Source organism: Thamnophis sirtalis, unplaced genomic scaffold (genome assembly GCF_051295495.1).
Source record: "Thamnophis sirtalis isolate CommonGarterSnake01/CBP01778 unplaced genomic scaffold, rThaSir2_p1.2 scaffold_4, whole genome shotgun sequence".
NCBI classification, from domain to species: domain Eukaryota; kingdom Metazoa; phylum Chordata; class Lepidosauria; order Squamata; family Natricidae; genus Thamnophis; species Thamnophis sirtalis.
The window spans coordinates 75,279,849-75,296,553 of NW_028261384.1; the positions used below are offsets into that span (position 1 = coordinate 75,279,849).

Sequence of the window (16,705 nt, forward strand, 5' to 3'; positions counted from 1 at the left end):
TTTGATTAGCAACTACAAAGTGATAATAAAGGCATAATCAAAAGTGAGAAAATCTTTTGATTAATAATGTGTTAATAAGATCCTTTGACAATGTACTTTTGTATTGTGCAATTACACTGATTTCTGTGTTTATGATTAAAAAACACCAGTTTCTCCTCTTCAAACATTAGATCCAACAATCACCTTATGTAGATGATTTCCAGCTGTTCTACTTCAAAATTAAGAACTTTATTTTTAATGAATACTCGTGTTAATTCAGTTGATTAGAATATTAGCCTTGCAACCACAGCTCTTAAATAAAAAGCCAACCTGAACTAATAGTATGTAATACTACTGAATCGGGAGGCCCTCACAACAGTCACTCGAGCCCTTGTGATCTCTAGGCTGGAATACTGTAATGTGCTCTACATGGGGCTGCCCTTGAAGAGCATCCGAAGACTTCAGCTAGTCCAGAATGCGGCCGCGCGAGTGATCGTGGGCGCACCACGGTTCGCCCACATAACACCGATCCTCCGTGAGCTGCACTGGCTACCTGTTGGTCTCCGGGTGCACTTCAAGGTCCTACTCACCACCTATAAAGCGCTCCATGGTAGTGGATCTGGCTATTTGAGAGACCGCCTTCTGCCAATTACCTCCCTGCGTCCCATCAGATCGCATAGAGTTGGCCTCCTCCGTATTCCATCCGCCAGTCAGTGCCGACTGGCGACTACTCGGAGGAGAGCCTTCTCTGTTGCGGCTCCGACACTATGGAACAATCTCCCCGTGGAGATTCGTACCCTCCCCACCGTCCAGGCCTTCCGCACAGCCCTCAAGAACTGGCTAACCCGTCAGGCCTGGGGATAATCTTATTTCGCCCCTCCCGAATGCTGAGTGAATGTTGAGTTTTATTGTCTAATTTACTTTGTGCACATTTCTTTTTTCGTATTGTCCTACACTCCCCTTCCTTTTTTGATTGTAAGCCGCCCTGAGTCCCCTCAGGGAAAAGGGCGGCCTATAAATAAATAAAACAAACAAACAAACAAACATAATATAAAGATGCCTGATGAATCTTTGTCTACTGTAATAGTAATTGGCTAGTATTTCCAGAAAGCCAGAAGCTAGCCACAAAAACAATAATTTTCTTCTATGGTCCATTTTCCTAGCATTCACTAACATTTAAATGTATGCTACACATAGAATTTTGCTTTGCTTATATGTTTTGAAGATTTCAGGTAATTACAGTAGAGGAAATTTGTCTTATGTTAACTCTCAGGAAGAAACATAAGTACCGAACAGAATAGCAACATGTTCACAATGTATTTCTTGTTGCTTACTTATTTGACCCAACTCATCAGGGGTGGGTTCCTGCCAGTTCTAACCTCTTCTATAGAAGAGGTTCCACAAATCTACCGTGCCATTTAGAACCGGTTCCAGCTCCCTCCCCCCGCCCATCCACATCACACTTGCCCCGCCCACCGCTCACTGATTGGCTGGCTCACCAATCGCCCCACCCACCTCTAAGAGTCCTATCTAAACCTTAAAGTCTTAAAGCTGTCAAGTTTGAACATCCCTGGGTTTTTTTTTCTAAAGGATTAGGGGTGCAAGGGTCTTGTAACTTGACAGCTTTAAGACTTGCACAATTCAATGCCAGAGTTCCTGAGCCAACATGACTAGAGGAGGAATTCTGGGAGTTGAAGTCCACAAGTCTTAAAGCTGTCAAGTTTGAACACACCTGGGGTTTTTTTTTCCTAAAGGGTTAGGAGTGCAAGGGTCTTGTAACTTGACAGCTTTAATACTTGCGTGCTTCAAATGCCAGAGTTTTTGAGCCAACATTTTGGTTGCTAAGCTACAGCGTTGTTAAGTGAGTTTCACCACATTTTACAAGTTGGCCATGCCCACCCAGTCACATGACTGCCAAGCCATTCCCAACCGGTCACATGGCTGGCAAGCCACTCCCACCCAGTCACATTGCTGGCAAGCCACTCCCACAAAGCAGGCCACACCTACAGAAAAGGTTCTAAAAATTTTTGAAACCCACAACTGCAACTCATGCAATGTTAAGATCAGGAAAAGGCAAATTGGAACTCAAATGAGGAGCAGGAAGTACTATTGATTAGTTCTGACCTATTAGTCAATAAGGCTTCTTTGCCACGAATGGTTTCTTTGCCAGTGGCTGGTTTCCTTGAAATGCCCTTCCTTGGTCAAAACAGGAGGATACTATTGTAGTTGGACTCTTATTTAGAAGCTTTAGTCACCATCTGAAAAGTCACAGCTGTCTCATGCATGCCAAGTTCTTAATTTCAAACAATCCACTGCAAGGTTCAAAATGGAACAAAAGTTAAGATTACAGATGTTTCCAGTAAATAAAAGATATGGGCACCACAGACTTATGCCCCATTGAAGTATATTGCACATTATTTTTATACCATATTAATAAAAGTTACAAGCAATTTTCCATGCTGTTTAATAATGACTCATTATGACATTTCATTTCTATAGTTTATAGAGAGTGGATGCAACGATTCTTCATAAACGTGTATAATTTTGCTTACACATGTAGCAGCTGTATACCCATTACTTACTGGGTACATTCACAAGAATATAATTACTCAAACAATTAACCATGCATTTATTACACATGATAACTTACATTTTTCTTTATATAAGTTAATACTATTTAAAGGAATCTTGTCTGACAGTGCAACTGAAAATCAGGTTAAGTGCCCAGATAAGTTAAAAGTATTCATAGGCAAGACTTACTCTCAGGTAACTTTGCATAGGACTATAACCTTTCCTACCAACCGAAGAAACAATGAAATTGAAATATTCAAGCAACCAACTGGTATTTGCTACCAAAAATATTGCCACAGATTAATCAAAGCCAAGTATACTGTATCTAGTTAGCCTCTTGAATAGAATAGTTTATGAATTTTGTAAAATAAATCCTTGCCTAGTGGTTAGGTCAAAGCTCATCTTTGCCTTGCTAATGTTAATGTTTCCAATGAGAAAAAATAAGCGTTCATATTACCTGCAAGTGGCAGCATAGGTGCAACAGGGAAATTCATTAAAATCTTTGCAATCTTGTATTTCTGCATGGTTCTTCATAATTGCCTTGTATTCATTCTTAAACTGATTTCACAATTAAAGCTAATATATAAATATGTGAGACCTTTGAAGAACAACAGCCTTGACTTGAGACTTGTGGCTTTATGTGCTCTGTACTATATAATTAAAATAAATTCAGTTCTGAAATGAAAGCTTTAGAATATGACATTTACCTACCTTTCCATATTTAGAATGCAGCATTTCCCCTAAGGGCATTTTTCTACACTTCTAGCTTAACACTTAAGCTTCTATAATTAAAGCATACTGTATATTGTATAGTGTCAGGAGCAAGCAATCAGAACCCATCATGAATAGTCTCAAACAGAAGGTTTATTACAAGAATCCTTTATAAAGAATTTCTACAGTTAGAGATTCTGGGGAAGGTCAGGCCTGTGCCTCTTACTGCAGTGTGAAGACTAAACCTGCCCCCTTTTAACACCTTCTTTCAGTCAATGTGAAGATACTACCACAGATAAAAAGCTATCTTGAATATATTTTAAATAGGAATCTCTATTATAATATGGATTTTTTCATGTGCATTTGAGTGGGGAAGTTCCTGGAAATATGTTGTCTAATAGATGTTGAAGAAAAGCCTCAAAACTTGCATTCTTAAAATCATTATTCTTGTAAGTTTTGATCTCTAGTTATTGTAACAATTTTTCTTTTGTATATTGTACATAATGTTACATTAAATATAATATATCCTGCACTATGTTTTAAAGGCACATGCTTTATTTTATTTTTCATTTATTTATCTACCACTTTTCTCTTATGATTGAGATTCAGGAGAATAGTAGCCTCTCAGCAAAATTAACTGCTAGATGTTTGTGGATTCAATCTGGAATTTAACTCTTCTGGAAGAAGTAACCATCTCCCTGATGATAAACTGCCTATATATTCAAACAGTACATTAACAGTTCCTAGCTCCTTGGTTAGGGCTTGAACTGTTAAGTTTTTACCAGTAACAGACTGTGAATCGAATCATAGTAGTAGTAGTAGTAGTAGTAGTAGTAGTAGTAGTAGTAGTAGTAGTAGTAGTAGTAGTAGTAGTAGTAGTAGTAATAATAATAATAATAATAATAATAATAATAATAATAATAATAATGAACATCAGCCTGAAAAAGTCACCGAAAATCAGATGGTCAAGATCTTGTGGGATTTCCGCATACAAACGGACTAAATACTGGTGCATAATACACCAGACATCACACTGGTTGAGAAAAACAAGGTTAAAATCATAGATATTGCAATACCAGGTGATAGCAGGGTCGCCGAGAAGGAACATGAAAAAATCGCAAAATACCAGGACTTAAAAATCGAAATTCAACGACTATGGCACAAACCAGCAGTGGTAATTCCAGTAGTAATTGGCACACTGGGTGCTATTCCAAAAGCACTGGAATTACATTTAAAACAGTTAAAAATTGACAAAATCACCATCAGTCAAATGCAAAAAGCCGCACTGCTTGGATCTGCACGCATATTACGAAAATACGTTACGACGTTCTAGGCCCCTGGGTGGGGCCCGACTAGTAACCAATGCCAAATCCGGCGAAACAACTGGCCGCTGTGATACAATTGTATAATAATAATAATAATAATAATAATAATAATAATAACAACAACAACAACAACAACAACAACAACAACAACAACAACAACTCCGCCGTTGCCGGTCCCAAGCCCGGATGAGAAAGGAGGAAGGTTGGGGTCAGGTTGGCATCTGGTCCCGTAAAAAAACCCCGCCAACCCATACAATATGGTGAAAAAAACAAATAAGAATTTCATACCGCATCGGTCGTCGCGCGGGTTAACAAGGGCCGCGGCGGATGTTGGGGTCCCTGGACATCCGTCGACAAGTGGGCTACAAGTGGACCAGCCATCAAAACGACAAAAATATAGTGCAGATGAAAACCGTGCCATAATGGCCTGTTACTACAACTCAGAGCCAGAAAAAAGAGGCTATTTAAAGCGAATGTATGAATTATGGAAACAACAATATCCAGATTCAAACGTTAGTGAACAACGACTAGCAGATCAAAGGCGATTTATTATACGGAATAAAGTGTTTAGTGAAGTTGAACATGAGGAAATTCAGGCAAATTGCAAAACCCAAAAAACAATATCACAAGCGGATATAACTGATATTCAAGACACAACTAAAGACAGTATAGTAGAACTCCCAGAAGAAGCTCTCGGGGAGGAAATAACATCACCACCACTAGAACCAGTTATCACTGAACCAACTGATGAACTAACTCAAAGACAAAAAGAATTGAAGGATAAGATCATGGAACATTTTCTGCTTAATGAGGAAAGGCAACGTTTACCATCACTAAAAACCGTGCCTAAGAAAATTTTGGCCCCTATCATGAAAATGGTTAATGCAGTGTTTTCAACAATTGAACCGGGATCCATCTTGGAAACAAACCAGTTAATGTATAGCGCAGCTGTAATAGTCACTAATGAACTAGGCATTAAAATTAAAGTACCTAGTCACACAACAGAAAAAGCATCAAAGCCAAAGTGGAAAATCCGTTTAGAACAAAAAATCAAAAAATTAAGAGCAGATGCTAGTAACTTAAAGAACATGCATGAGCAACGGCTTAAAAACAACAAAATCATAGATCGGCTAATCAGAAGATATAGATTGGATACAAGAAACATCAATGAAGCTGTAGAGATTGTAAAACAGCAGATAACAGCAACAGCTAGAAAAATTGAAAGATATGAGACACGAATCATCCAATATAAACAAAATCAGCAATTTCGATCAGACCAACGGCGTTTTTATCAAAGTCTTAATGTGAATGGTGACACCAAAAGTGAAAAACCAGAAAAACAGGCCACAGTTGAATTCTGGAAAGAATTGTGGGAAAATGCAAAGGACTACAACAAGGAAGCAAAGTGGATACATGACTTTGAGAAAAGCATTGGCAACAAACAAATGCAAGTATTAGAAATAACAACTGAGATGGTCAAAAATCGAGTAAAAAAGGTAAAGAATTGGACATCACCTGGAAAGGACCAATTACATGGTTTCTGGCTCAAATATCTGACCAGTTTACATGCAATATTGGCCAAGCAACTGAATGAAATTTTACAAAAGGGCCAAATTGATGAATGGTTGACAACTGGAAAAACATACTTGATTCAGAAAGATGCAACTAAAGGAACAACACCTGAAAACTACAGACCAATAACATGCTTACCAACAACCTTCAAATTACTCACAGGCATTATTGCAGATAACATGATGGATTATTTGGAAACAAACAACATCTTGCCAGTAGAGCAAAAAGGCAACAAAAGAAGGAGCAGGGGCACAAAAGATCAGCTTCTAATTGATAAAATGATATTAGAAAATTGTAAGAACAGAAAAACGAACTTGAATATGGTCTGGATTGATTACAAAAAGGCATTTGACTCACTGCCACATAGTTGGATCATAAAATACTTAGAAACAACTGGCATCAGCAAAAATATTACATCCTTTACTGAAAAGGCGATGAAACAATGGAGAACTGAGTTGGCAGTAGGGAATGAGATCTACGGAATGGTTAATATCAAGCGAGGAATTTTCCAGGGTGATTCACTTTCACCTCTTCTCTTCATCATCGCAATGATCCCACTATCAGTAATTTTAAAAAAAATGAAATTAGGCTACCAAACAGCCAAAGAAGCTGAAAAAATTTCGCATTTACTATATATGGATGATTTGAAACTCTATGGAAAGTCAGAAATAGAAATCCAATCATTGACAAACACAGTCCGAGTATTCAGCACTGATATTTCAATGCAGTTTGGCATGGAAAAATGCGCCACTGTATCCATAAAAAGGGGCAAAATCACTGCATGTGAGGGAATTGAAATGCCCAATGGCCAATTAATTAAATGCAAAGAAAATGAAGCCTACAAATACTTAGGCATTCTGCAGTTGGATAACATCAAACATGGAGAAGTAAAAACTACTGTCAGGCGAGAGTACACCAACAGAGTTAGGAAAATTTTGAAATCTAAATTGAATGGCGGAAATACAATCAAGGCCATAAATACCTGGGCAATACCAGTTATAAGATACACAGCTGGTATAGTTAACTGGACACAAGCTGATTTGGACCTTTTGGACCGAAAAACCAGGAAACTAATGACAATGTACTACAGTTTACATCCACGTGGTGATACTGATAGACTATACCTGCCCCGAAAATCAGGTGGCAGAGGATTATTACAAGTGAAGCAAACAGTTGAAGAAGAAAAAGATGCACTGGCTGATTATTTAAAAGAAAGTCAAGAACATCTATTAATCGAAGTAAAGAACAAAAATCTACTGAAGGCCCAACACACGAAACAAGAATACAGAAAAGATGTGACAAAATCAAGAATGGAGAGTTGGCAGAATAAAGCACTGCATGGCCAATTTCTGGAAAAAATAAAAGATAAAGTGGACAGTGAACAAACTTGGTTATGGTTAACAACAGGTACATTAAAGAAAGAAACAGAGTCACTAGTCCTGGCTGCGCAAGAACAAGCTATCCGCACAAATGCCATTAAGGCCAAAATTGAAAAATCCTCTGATGATGCCAAATGCAGACTTTGCAAAGAAGCTGATGAAACTGTTGATCGCATACTCAGCTGCTGTAAAAAAATTGCGCAGACTGATTATAAATTGCGGCACAATTCAGTAGCACAAATGATCCATTGGAATTTGTGCAAAAATTATAATATTAAAACAGCAACAAACTGGTGGGAACATCAGCCTGAAAAAGTCACCGAAAATCAGATGGTCAAGATCTTGTGGGATTTCCGTATACAAACGGACAAAATACTGGCTCATAATACACCAGACATCACACTGGTTGAGAAAAATAAGGTCACAATCATAGACATCGCAATACTAGGTGATAGCAGGGTCGCTGAGAAGGAACATGAAAAAATCGCAAAATACCAGGACTTAAAAATTGAAATTCAACGACTATGGCACAAACCAGCAGTGGTAATTCCAGTGGTAATTGGCACACTGGGTGCTATTCCAAAAGCACTGGAATTACATTTAAAACAGTTAAAAATTGACAAAATCACCATCAGTCAAATGCAAAAAGCCGCACTGCTTGGATCTGCACGCATATTACGAAAATACGTTACAACGTCCTAGGCCCCTGGGTGGGGCCCGACTAGTAACCAATGCCAAATCCGGCAAAACAACTGGCCGCTGTGATACAATTGTATAATAATAATAAAGTCCGAGTATTCAGCACCGATATTTCAATGCAGTTTGGCATGGAAAAATGTGCCACTGTATCCATAAAAAGGGGCAAAATCAGGTCTGATAAATTCAGAATTTCCATGCATTTAGACAGCCCTTTGGGTATTAATATTGGTACAACCACTGATTTCTTCCACCACAATTGCTCAACTTCAATTTGCAGATTGCAGTATTTTGATATTTTTTCTAATTGTTTCTCTTCAATTCAGGTAACACCTGGTACCGTAATATTAATGAACCAGACCTTTTTCTTTTCCATAATAGTGATGTCAGGCGTGTTGGGGTCAGATGTCTGTCTCATTTTACTGACCTTGGAAGGGTGGAAGGCTGAGTCAACCTTGAGCCAGTGAGACTCGAACTGCCAAACTGCCAGCAGCTGGCAATCAGCAGAAGTAGCATTCAGCATTTTATATAAATATAAAACTGTAAGCCTCAGTGTACTTTATTGAGTGCCACTTCTGTACATTTCTATAAGAAATTGTAAAAAGAACTTCTCTCTCTAAACTTGGTTGTCTAGTATAGTTACCTTGCATAGCATGAACTATGATACAACATCTGTTTTACTGAATTCATATACAGATGATACATATACAATAAAGGATTGATTCCCAAAGGCAAATAGCAGAATATTTATAACTGAAACAGTTGCTCAGGGCTATTGAATTCAAGAGATTAGAGCCATGGCATCAGGACTGACATCTTATCTTTAAAGAATCACAAGAAAGCAGCAAATGTCTGTGAAGAAGACATGCTGGTTTTAAATGTAGGAAAATTCAGCAAGCAAGTTGGACTGTTATTAAATGAGTTTAGTTTATTTGAACCTTATGTTAGGAAACTGCCAGCTAGACTAGAAGGGTTAAGCAACTATCCAGCTTGGAATCATTAGATAGCTGCAAGCAGCATTCAGACCTCCCCGAAGATCTATAAAGTTTTTTCTGCACATTCTCAAGGAAAGACAAGCAGTCTGGAGATATTCTTGCAACAGTGGTAGAAGACAATAAAGTTGATTACTTTAACTATTTACAAGTGGCTCTGGTTCCTTACTCCTGATATCATTCCCCAGTTCAAGTAGAAGATATACAAAGGAAGGCAGTCAAACTTACTAATCAATGAACCCATATTCATTAATAGATAACGTGTGAGTGATACATTCTTGAGGATTGGCTCCAATTGAAAGAATCCTGGTTACAGTATGTAATCAGCATTTGTCACATGGAAAGGACCATGTGACTATGTAGAGGGAATTACATCTGACAGATTGCTCCATCCAGATGATCATAATTTTCCCAACCAAATTGTCTAAAGGTTAAGTGATTTAATTACTTTTTGAAAGTTTATTTTAAATGCATTGATGCAATAAATAATTACTCATAGTATATGCTCTTAAACAGCAAGAAGTTCTATACATTTTGATCTACTGATTGTGTATATGCTAATGAGGTATTGAAAAACTATTCTAAAATAACACCAAACCATTCATTTTATGATAATATCTCATAAGATTACAATGCAAATATCCTTATTTTCAAGATCAGAAAGGAATCTTGACCAACCTATCCTAATTAAGAAGAGACATGTTATCAAGAAATAAATTCTGTCCCTTTCAAATCGGAACTATTATAATATATGTACGCTTGATAAAATTTAGGCCCAAATACTTTCTTTTGAATAACAAAAGAAATGGCCGTTGGAGAAAATTCAATATCCATAATTGAAGAATAATAAATTTCTTATATAATTTATCTTCTCCCAATGTTCAGTTGTTTATTTGTCTGTTGGAAATACTATTTTAGAATAATTTAGCTTCTACTTTCCAAGAAACAAGTTTTCATGAATATAAAGTGCTCACCAAATATATTTGCTAAGAAAAACAAATATGTCAAAAATCAAAAATTGGTTAGGCATCTGTCTTTGTACAGTGAATTCCTACCCAGAAAGTGAAAATGAAAAGACCTACTCTATAATTGTTAATACACAGCTATTTCTATAGAGTTAGACATGTAAATAAACTATTTAGCTTCTTTGTAATAATTATGCTGAAGCAAGATAGATTTTAGTTTGATTGCTATCCCAAAATTTGTTTTGCTATCTAGATTTATATTTAATTAATTGATGCTTGTATGTGTGGGTGTGTATTATTACAATGCAAATTATCAAAACAGTTCAATCTGTAGTAAAATTGATAGGGCAGATTGATAGAGATCTAGTTATAGATTCATGAACAGAGTTATGTACAGAATATATAAACTTTATATATGCTAAATATTTTGAAAAAGCAATTTAAAAAACACAAGGCACTTCACTTCCATTATTTCACTTCCAGAAAGCAAAACTACAAACACAAAAAATAGCCTCTGGTTATACAACTTTTTTAAAGTTTGAAAAGTTGAGACAAACAGAACTGCAAATTTAGGGTGAAAATCAAAGCATATGTGCTGAGATATACCTTATTTATAATGTTTTACCAGCAGGATGTGTAGGACATCCATCCCAATATGGTGCAGCATTTTCGCATACTAAAATCAATGGGGCACATGGTCTGGGCTCCAGTTTCTTTATAGGAATCTATATGACCTCAATGGAATTTTTAATCCTCTGCTCTTTTTTAAAGCTTAATGTAGGAAATTGGTGGCACATGGTCAGCATGTGTTCCCTACATCAGACGTTTTCCAGCATGGTGCTAATTATAGTTGTATCAGACTTGAGCTGAAAAATATTGGCTGTCTACAAATTGGCAGTGAAAGAATACAGAAACATGTTCCAAAGGTGCTTTTTTCAAGAAGCCTGGATGAGAAGCAAAACATCTTCAAGCAAAAACAAAGAAAGTCCAGTTGCCTTTGGAAAAGGCATCTTTGGGAAAACCATAACCTGGATGTCTGAGAATCTCCACAAACAATACAGAAACAGCTTACTCTTTTTTGCCATCTAATGATCATCTGAATCTCTGTAGCTCAGATCTAGCAGTCTATTTAATTGCCCTTCTTTATATATCTATAATTCATTTTAAATCCTCTATTATTTTTATAAATAATGCAATTAATATACTCTTCACTCCTTCTGTTTGTCTTACAACAACCACCCTGTGAGATGGGATGAGAGAGAATAACTAGCCCAAGGTCATCCAGTTGGTTTTCATGCCTAAGGTGATACTATAACTCACTGTTTCTTAGTTTCTACTCTGGTGTTTAAATCATTAAACCAAACTGGCTACCAATCTCTATGCAAGTAAAACTCATTTGGAAGGAGAGGGTTAAGTTCTATTCTATAGGAATCCTCCAACATCTGAAATACAATGAAGTGAAAGGGGCAAATGGTTTATTTTCCCTCCTATTCAATACTGTTATGATTAAAAAGGATTTCAACAAACAGGAAAACAAACACCTTCCTATGAACTATGCTAAATATTTAAAATTAGCTAATCATCTTTTCCCTTAGCTATAAAATTTACATGTAAGTTCAAATCTTTTATTTGCCTGCTTTCCATCTATAAATGTAAATATATGTATTCATTTATATCTATACAGATGACTATCCTTCTTCCTAGGCCCTTCTGGGTGACAAGAGTGGTGAGCTTTGCTGAGGACTGGGAGTACTTCTAACCTTTGTCATTGAAAGTTTCTTGACAAAGGAAAAAGATAATACTGGCTAGGAGCAAATATTGCCTTCTTCCTAGTCTAACAGAACTATAATTATCCCAGTCTTTCTTGCCCTTCTCCTCAAATATTTAAGGTTTCTCTAATTATCTGTTTCCAGGCAAAATGCAATTTCCCCAAAATGAATACTGTAATATTAATTAATTAATATGAATGGAATGCTAACTGCAATGTACAGTTAACTAAATGCACTAAAATCATATAGTTAATTACACCCCTATTTGAAATAAAATATTATATAACATAATAAATAATAGATTTGGAAGGGACCTTGGAGGTCTTCTAGTCCAAGTTCAAGCAGGAGACCATTTCAGACAAATGGTTGTCTATTTGTTTTAACCTCCAGCCCCGTAATCATTCTTGTTGCTCTTCTCTGCACTCCATCCAGAGTGTCACCATCTTTTTTATATTGTGGTGACCAGAACTGGATGTAGTATTCCAAGTATGCTCTTACCAAGGCTTTGTAAAGTGGTACTAGAACTTCACATATTATTGATTCTCTCCCTGTATAATTATATTTTTAATTCATAAAATTATATTTTATAGAGTAGAAAAAATATATCTTACTTACTGAGGTTCCATTTTAGACCTGTTGTTGTTACACATTCACAAGGATTCCCAACTGGAATTAGACCACACCACTTTCCTTCAAGTCCTGTGTTCACAAGAAGTTTGTGCTTGCCCTGTAACACATAGAGAACGCTGATGCAGGCTTAAAGTACGCAAACACAAATGCTATGTTAAAACAAGTAAAGCAGACATAAGTCAAATCTGAGACATTAAAATATGGTATAGGGTTTTTTAAAATCTTTTTTCCCCTCTGAATTTATTCACACTTATAAGTGCCATTGAATTTAGTGTTGCTGTTTTGTTCAAAACAGAATATACATGAAATTCGTACCTTTACAAGAATATAGATGAAATATGGAAAGCTCTTCTATGATGAAATGTATTTTTAATATAATGTAAACCCAAAATCAATTTAAATTCTCATAGGTTTTGACCTAATCTATTTATTGATTGCATTGTGGATCACCCAGATCAAGTCCTAACCCAGTCAATTAAGTTTCCAACTTCCCCTTTGCAGATGATTTGGAAATAACAGGAGAATATTTGCATTCCAGACAAGAATTGAACCACAGAAGAAGAGCTTTTTGAAATGGGGAACCATTTAGGATTATACAATTTTAAATGAAATGAAATGGATAATTGGCTATTAGCCTTGAATGCCAAGAATCTCTGGATTCAGTGGCCCAAAATTTTTGAGTATCAGTTGCTAAAAGAAAAAGGGGGTAGGGTCTCTGTAATGATTTATAAAACTTATTTACTTAATTGCCTATCTAACTTTAAAACATAAGTTTCCCAAATAACTAAGCTTATGAATTCTTCATGAGAATCTCTCTTCTCATTATTGGTACAAGTTATTGGGCTAGATGTAGATTTGATCTGATGACTCATTATGAATTTTACTAAAGCTATTGGTTTCAGTTTCAAAACAAAAAAATGACAAAAAATTACAAAGATTGGATGCAAGGAGTCAAAGGTCTGTATTATGACACACATTTTATCATTTAATCTATCCCCCAATTTGGATTCTTAGGAGCTTTAGGTTGCATATGTTTATATAGTCCTCTCCACTCAAGATGATTTTAGTTTATTTATTTAAAACATTTATATAGCCGTCATCTTCTAACCAACTCTGGGCAGCTTCCAATCAAAAATTGAAACAACATTTAGAATCATATGAAAACTATAAATTAAACAGATGAAAACATTAGAAAGACCTGGTGCCAGTCAAATTTCTAATATTCAATTATTCCAACTTATCCCAGCACTTACGGCAAAAGCCATGTCACCAAAGCTTTACAGAAGGTTAAGAGGATAGAGGTCTTCCAAACTTCAGGGACCACGGCAAAGGCACACTTCCTAGCTCTCATCGGATGGCAATATTTAGGGAAAAAGACTAGGAGTATACCTAAGGTGACCAGATTTTCAGATTGGTAAAGAGGGACACCTTTGACCGGCGGCGGGGGGGGGGGGGGCTTGATTAAAAATTTTATATTTTGTCAAAAGGTCACCCCAGGACACTGAAACCAGCATAAATACGAATCTGTTGCCAAAATTTTGATCACGTGACCATGAGAATGCTGCAACGGTCGCTAAGTGTGAAAAATGGTTGCAACGGTCGCTAAGTGTGAAAAATGGTCATCAGTCACTTTTTTCAATGCCATTGTAACTTTGGTCAATAAATGTTTTCCCCCTCCTCGAGACACCTCACTTCTTCCTTCATTCCTCTTGCTTATCTACCTTCACCTTATCCGTCTTCTGCTCTTTCCCTCTCTTCCTTCCTTTCTCCTTCCATCCTCTCTTCTTTCCTCACTCACTCCCTTCCTCCTTTTCTCTTCCTTCCTCCTTCCATTCTTTCAGCTTCATTTCTTTTGCCTATCTACCTTTCTGCTCTTTCCATTTCTCTCTTCCTCTTCACTTCTGTTCCTTCCTCCTTCCATCCTTTCACCTTCCCTCCTTCCTATTTCTTCCTTCTTCCTTCCTTCTGCCTATCTACCTTCACCTTCTCTGTCTTTCTGCTCTTTCCCTGTCTTGTTTCCCTAAAATCTTGTGGCTCATCTTAACTCATAGTGTTCTCTCTTCCTTCCAGCCCATTTTTCTTTTCTTTTTTTTAAGTTTACAAAGTAATTTTCACCAATTCAGTGGAAAAAAGAAAACAGACAGCCCTCTGTCTCAATACACACATTCAAATAGAGAGAAGTTCCCTAAGGATGGGCTCTCCAGCACAAGTCCCAAAGCTTGGAAGAGTAAACCTCTGGTTCCAGTGAATGATACAGATTGTATTCAGGCAGTTCTCTGTTCCAAAAAAAAAAAAAAAAAAAAAAAAATCTTGCAACGGGCCAGCTTTAAAACATCCCCACCCCTAATTGAGATACACTGGACAAAGCTCTCTTAAGAATGGGGTGTGTGTGTGAAGGAGAGAGAGAAAGGAAGAGTGAGAGTGATTGTGAGTGGTGTGTGTATGTGAGACAGAGAATGACTGAGTGTGTTTGTGTGTGTTAGAGAGAAAGGAAGTTGAGCATGAGTGGGGTGTTTGTGTGTGTGAAAGAGAGTATGATTGAGTGTGTGTTTGTGTGTGTGAGAGAGAGAGGAAGAGGAATCCCTGCCCTGAAAAGGGAGCATCCTCCGAAGAGAGCAAACAAGCCCTTTGCGGGCAGGAGGCGGTGAGCGCTGGTTCCCCAAGGAAGCTGTGCGCCTTATCTTGCAACAGCCGGGAAGCTCTGCTGCCTGTCCGGCCGGTTACCAAGATTAGGGCGGCTCCCCGCAAGCGAGGACGGGCCCGCAGTCTTAAGTAAGGGCGAGAACCGGGCTCGCCCTGCGCAGCTCCTGAAGACAGTTTGCGAGCCAAGCCTTTCCTTAGAGGATCTCCTGCAAGAGCCGCTCGGCGAGGGATCTGCTTAGGTGGCTGGATCCGGGGTGAACGGGAAGCTGGGGTGGGCATGGAGGCGCGAGCGGAGGGCGGAGAAGAGAAGCGCCATCGTCGCCTTCGCTCTTTCTCCCGCCTTTCCCTCCCATTGGCCGCCAGCCGGAGGAGGTGGAACCGGGGCGGGGGCACAGAAAGGAGGCTGGGAAAGCCACCCTGGATGGCTTTCTCGCACACAGGACGGGCGCAACCTGGGAGACACAGGGAAAGGCGCCCGCTCGCCAGTCCGCCCGCCCACCCTTGGGCTCCCGGGGCAGCATCTCCCCAGTGCCTTCCTTCGCGCCCTGCTTAGTTTGTCGCACACAGGATGGGTGCGACCTGGGAGACACAGGGAAAACTCCGCAGGGCGCGAAGGAAGCAGCGCGGCAGCGGCGGAGCTGGGAAGGTGCTGCCCCCGGAGCCCAAGGGTGAGCGAGCTGGTGCGGGCTGGCGAGCGGGCGCCTTTCTCGCACACAGGGAAGGGGAGGAGGGCGGCGGCGGCTGTTTCACTAACCCCGCGCAGGTTACTAAAGGCCCTCAGCAGCAGCAGCAGCAGCCGACAACGACTTCGCGCGACGGTCCTTGGGGGCGCTGCGGAAGCCCTGCCAAAGTGCCCCTTTCCCAGCTCGGAGTGGGATGAGCAGCGAGCGGAGCCTTGTTTAAAACGACGGCCGTGGCCGCTCGTTCGTTCTGCCGCTCTTGCGTGGAGGTCTGAGGAGGCAGAGGGGTGGGAGGGGCGCGAAGGAACCAGCGCGGCGGCGCTTGGCGAGAGGGCGCCTTTCTCGCACACAAGAAAGGAGAGGAGGGCGGCGGCGGCTGTTTCACTAACCCCGCGCAGGTTACTAATTCTTGGTTTACTCACCAGTGAAGCAGCAAAACAAAGCAAACGGCTGCGAAGGCGAAATGAAATGGAGACTCCTGCGTCTCATGCGGCGTGCTAAGCGGACTCCAGCCAATCAGTGAGTTGGCTGGGATGGAATACTTTAAGCACGCCGCGTTTTCCATCCCAGCCAGCTCACTGATTGGCTGGAGTCCAGGCCAATCAGTGAGCGGCAGGCTGGGCTGGCTTAGATTTTTAGTGTAGATAGAATAGATAGGGGAACGGAACGAGCGAGCTAGCGGCAGCTGATGATGGGCGGGGGAGCCAGCGAGCGCCAAAATAAAGCGGGGTTTTTTGAGAACCGGGCGGGACGCGGGAAAAATGATGAAAAGTCATGCCTGTCCCGCCAGATG

The 16,705-nt window shown here is 39.3% G+C and overlaps 1 protein-coding gene across 8 annotated transcripts in view; it reads right to left on the reverse strand.

Annotated features, from left to right (window-relative positions):
* Positions 1 to 16,705, reverse strand: part of TPK1 (thiamin pyrophosphokinase 1) — a 348,263-nt gene that overhangs the window by 60,811 nt on the left and 270,747 nt on the right. For 7 of the 8 annotated variants that reach the window (XR_015696394.1, XM_087713141.1, XM_087713144.1 and 4 more), the window contains one exon: positions 12,575 to 12,686. Coding sequence is in view for 7 of the 8 variants with exons in the window: in XM_087713141.1 (XP_087569267.1) it covers positions 12,575 to 12,686 (112 nt within the window). In the remaining variant the exon portion in view is untranslated. Of the gene's footprint in view, positions 1 to 12,570; positions 12,687 to 16,705 lie in introns of all 8 variants that reach the window. The other variant, XM_087713143.1, reaches the window with a different exon arrangement.